Consider the following 5,041-nt stretch of genomic DNA (forward strand, 5'->3'; position numbering starts at 1 on the left):
TGGGAGGTAGAGTTTGCAGCAAATCAAGATTGTGCCACTGAGCTCTAGCCTGAGCGACAGAGCCAGACCCTGTCTAAAAAGAAAAGTAGAATTAGAGAAAAATCTGGCTCTCATTTTACATATATATACACATATACACGCACACATAATTTTTAAAGTTTAACAAGTAAAATAATAAGAAAGTAGAAAGTACCCTCAGGGCCTGTACAACACTGGCTCCCCACGCACAACAAAGAAACTGGGCAAATTGCGTCTCTCTCCTAAAACGGCCCCGGGGCAGGGGTGTGGGTGTTGCTGAGATACTTGTCCTTTCTCTCCAAAGGAGCACATGTGGCCCTTACCTGGTGGAGTCAGTCACTCAGCCTCCCTCCCTCCAGACACCAGGGCATGTGCTGGCCCTGCCTTCAGATCCCCTGCTCATTTGATTTTCAACACCAGCAGCATAAAATGTCCTGCATTTTGCAATGTTACCAGCACCGCCTGCATTCGTTCAGCGCCTTGGACTGACCAGCTGCTCCACACCTGGAGGACAACTTGAGGCCAACGGGCCAGGCCTCTTCCAAAACATGGCCTTTATGGATGAGGAGCAGGAGTCATGTACCCAGCCACATGCTTCTTAAATCCAAAACTCCATCTCCACCTCGTGCCTTCCTTGGTCCCAGCTGGATACAAGACACCAGGGACAAAACCAAGCCTGTCTTCTTGGGCACCTCAGCTTCTCGGCTGCTGTCCTAGTCATGAGACTGAGCCAGTCCACAGTGACCTGCAGGTATTTCTGTTGGTCTGCAGTTCTACTGACACCCACTGGCAAGTCCCAGTGATGACTACACCTCCAGCTCCAAGACTCCCAGGTAGTAAGACTCACACAGCTGACTTGAAAGAACACACAGCTAGTCCTCAAGATCAGTATCAACCAGGCAGCAGCACACAGCTAGTTCCCAAGATCACAATCAACCAGGTGACATCTCAGAGCTGGTCCCCAAGATCACAATCCACCAGGTGACATCTCACAGCTGGTCCCCAAGATCACTATCAACCAGGTGACATCTCACAGCTGGTCCCCAAGATCACTATCAACCAGGTGACATCTCACAGCTGGTCCCCAAGATCACTATCAACCAGGCGGCATCTCACAGCAGGGCCTACAGGGCTCTCCCTGGCCAGCAAAGCAGGGGCCAGAGGGACAGGCCATGGCCCAGGTCTCAGAGCTAGACACAGGTTTTCTTGTTCTCTGCGGTAACTCAACAACAGTAACAATGAGGCCTTCCCTCCATCTCTTTCTTCTTTCAGAGGATCGCCGGCAGATTACAGGGGTAATAAGACACTCTGAAGGGGGCATGGAGAGTGCCTATAGCTCAGTGAGCCAGGACAGACCCAGACTGGGACCCCAGGCTTGCTCGTCTTCAGAGTTCATTTCTCCTTTCTCATTTCACCCTCTCCTCCCTGGAATGGGGGAAAAACAGTGACTTCACAATGGTGATATCCACCACAGACCCCCCCAAGAAATTAAATAACTCAGATGATAACATCTACACCCCAGCATCAACCAGAACGCCTGTGCAACACACAGGGATGCCATCGCTGACAACCAGGGACCTGTGCTGGAGCCGGCTGCGTCCCTTCCTTCAGGGTCCAGAATGAGCCAAACCCTCAGCACAGCACTGTTCTCAATCCCCGCCCCTCACAGACAAGGTCAAATCCTACTCTTCCTGGAACCCAACAGGGAGTCACCCAAGACAGCAGGTTCTGGCGGTGCTAGGACATCTCCAGCACATGACAGGTAGAAAGAGGCTGGTGTGGTCCCTTCTCCTGGACTCCTCAAGAAAGCCACACAAAAGTGTGGAAGAAGTACCTGGAAGAGGCATGGGGCCCAGGTCACGAAGACCGCCCAGCAGACTGCTACAGCAGAGCACACCCTCAACCTCCCATGGCTGTTGGGGTCGATGCAATTCCACCACTGGAGAATCAACCTCTGCAAACCACACGAAGACAGAGCCCTTGTCCTTTAACATGAATTTCAGTTTCCAAAAATACTCAAGTCCCTGCACCCTGTTCACAGCAGCATTCATCACAGAGCCAGGAGGTGGAAGCAACCCAAGAAATCGATGAAACAATCAGCAAAACAGGATCCATCCATAAACCGGAAAATCATTCAGCCTTAAAAAGGAAGGCAATTCGGACACATGCTATCATGTGGATGGACCCCGAAGACATTCCGCTGAGAACCTTGAAGACACGTCACTCTTAGGATGAACTAACAGGGCAATTCCCCTGTTGCCCTAGAAGAACGCCTGCCACTGAAGGGCAAGGCCTGCATGACTCCACTTACAGGAGGTCCCTAGAGTCATCGAAATGGTGAAGACAGAAAGCAGAAGGGTGGCTGCCAGGGACTTGAGGAGTAGGGAACGGGACGTCAGTGCGGAATGGAACAAAGCCTCGGCCGGGAAGATGAAAGAGTTCTGGGACGGATGGCGCTGGTGGCTGCACGGCACTGTGAATGGACTTACTCACACTGAACTGTACATTTTCAAAGGGTTAAGATGGCCAATTTTATGTTATCCTTATTTTACCTTAATTTTAAAATCATCACCACCATCAAGTCACTGATATGATGTTGTGTGGGTGAGATCCAGCCAGTCCTCCTGGCTGTGGTCACAGAGATATAAACTCTGTGTCTCACAAAAGCATTTTCCAACAAAAGAAGACAGAATGACTTGAAAGACGTGAGAAACTACTTAGGAAGGAAACAGAAACTGGAATGCCATTGCCACCCTCCTCCTCGCCCACCATGACCCCCGCCCACCATGACCCCTGCCAGGCCGAGCTGCTGAGCCACAGAGGGCGCTCAGCCCACATTCCCCTAGCAGAGCCCAGTGCCTTCGAGGTTTCACTGTGAACAGCACAGACTCAACTCACCAAGTGGAGAGAAGTGAAGACATCCTTACCAGATTCTCCATGAGCTGGAAGCAAGCCAGGGATCTGCTGCAGACCAGACACCAGAAGGTTCTCGGGAAGAAGGTGGAACACAGGCTCCAGGGCCGGGTGTGGCTTCAGCGTGTACTGCAGACTGCAGTTCTCAATGAGGGTCATGTGTTTGTTTTCTGGGGAAGAAAACACCCACATGATCAATGTGATCACTGCTGAAAGCAAAGACAGTCAAACCAGCCAATGAATGGAGAATGTTAGAAATACCACAGACAGAAAAGGTACTTTTCTAAGACAGGAAATGCTCTGTTCAGCCTAAAAGTGAAAAGCATTGAACTTTCATAACCTTCTCTGGTAAAGTTACAATTTTTTTTTAAATGACACGGAGTCTTGCTATGTCGCCCAAGCTGCAGTGCAGTGACATGATCTCTGCTCACTGCAACCTCTGCCTCCTGGGTTCAAGCGATTCTCCTGCCTCAGCCTCCTGAGTAGCTAGGACTACAGGCGCCCACCACCATGCCGGGCTAATTTTTGTATTTTTAGTGGAGATGGGATTTCACCACGTTGGCCAGGATGATCTTGATCTCTTGACCTTGTGATCCACCCAACTCGGTCTCCCAAAGTGCTGGGATTACAGGTGTGAGCCACTGTGCCAAGCCTTGAAGTTAAAATGAAAACTTTTTTTTTTTATTTTTCTTTTTTGGTTTTAGAGATAGGATCTCGCTCTGTTTGCCCAGTTGGAGAGCAGTGGTGTAATCACCGCTCCCTAGAGCATCAAATTCCTGAGCTCAAGTGATCCTCCCACCTTGGCCTCCCAAAGTGCTGGGATTACAGGCATGAGACACCACGCCTGGCCTGGAGGTACAGGTTTTTAATCCAACATAAAATCTCTCCTGCCCACCACTTCCCTCAGTCTCCTGAGAGCACAGGCCGGCATGGGCTGTGTGGTTTCCCCAGGCCTCGCTGGTCCCTGCCAGCAGAGGGGCCTGGAGGACACCCTGGCCCGAGGCCTGCCTGCCTGCCTTTGCCTGTTGGCACCTGGATCCACTGAGCCCCAAAAGGAGCAGGCAGCCCTGGAGGGAGGCCAGCAGCGTCAGAGACGGAGCCCTGTCCTCAAGGGCATGCCTCTCTCCCGGGGTGGCAGCTAAGACCAAACAGCCGATACCCATAACACATGGGAGAGCTGCATCTGAACCACGAGACTGCTGTGGGTAAAGCACGAGGGGAAACGCGAGGAGGAAAAGGGGCATGAGAGAACATCACCAGAGAAATGACACCCGGAAGGACCACGGCCGCACCACACTGGGGGCGGGCCCTGAACGTGGAAGAAACAGCATCCCCAGAAACAGGGGTATGGGGAGAGGCACACCCCCGAAACACAGACCCCAGGGCTGCCCTCTTCACGTTCCCACCAAATGGCCAATCTTATTGGGGCCTGATTTTCTCCACAGACAGAAAGCCCAACACTCCCCAAAGCACAGCAGGTGCACATGGTCTCAGGCAGCTCAAGTCCTGGCTGTGGCCGAGCCAGGGACAGCTGCTGAGAGTCACAAGTTCAGCTCATTCCTGAGCAAAGTGCTAAATATGAACTACTGTATCATTAGAAAAAGAAATTAGTGAAAAACTGGGCCCAGCACGGTGGCTCATGCCCATAGTAGCTAGGATGACAGGGTGCGCCACCACACCCAGCTAACTTTTTGTACTTTCAATAGAGTCGGGGTTTCATCATGTTGCTCAGGCTGGTCTGGAATCCTGACCTCGTGATCTGCCCCCCTTGGCCTCCCAAAGTGCTGGGATTATAGGCGTGAGCCACTGCGCCTAACAAAAATAAAAAAAAAAATTTTAAAGTCGGGCAGTGGCTCACGCCTGTAATCCCAGCACTTTGGGAGGTTAAGACAGGCAAATCACGAGGTCAGGAGATAGAGACCATTCTGGCTAACACAGTGAAACCCCATCTCTACTAAAAACACAAAAAATTAGCCGGGCGTGGTAGCCCACGCCTGTAATCCTAGCTACTCAGGAAGCTGAGGCAGAAGAATTGCTTTAACCCAGGAGGCAGAGGTTGCAGTGAGCCGAGATCACGCCACTACAATCCAACCCGGGTGACAGAGGGAAG

The 5,041-nt window shown here is 51.6% G+C and overlaps 1 protein-coding gene across 17 annotated transcripts in view; it reads right to left on the minus strand.

The window, feature by feature from the left end:
* NPHP4 (nephrocystin 4) overlaps positions 1-5,041 on the minus strand; it is a 138,001-nt gene that overhangs the window by 101,813 nt on the left and 31,147 nt on the right. For all 17 annotated transcript variants that reach the window (XM_037743541.1, XM_037743547.1, XM_037743540.1 and 14 more), the window contains one exon: positions 2,946-3,101. In XM_037743541.1, the coding sequence (XP_037599469.1) occupies positions 2,946-3,101 (156 nt within the window). The remainder of the gene's footprint in view (positions 1-2,945; positions 3,102-5,041) is intronic.

The sequence above is a fragment of the Cebus imitator genome, unplaced genomic scaffold (assembly GCF_001604975.1).
Source record: "Cebus imitator isolate Cc_AM_T3 unplaced genomic scaffold, Cebus_imitator-1.0 Scaffold145, whole genome shotgun sequence".
Taxonomy (NCBI): Eukaryota; Metazoa; Chordata; class Mammalia; order Primates; family Cebidae; genus Cebus; species Cebus imitator.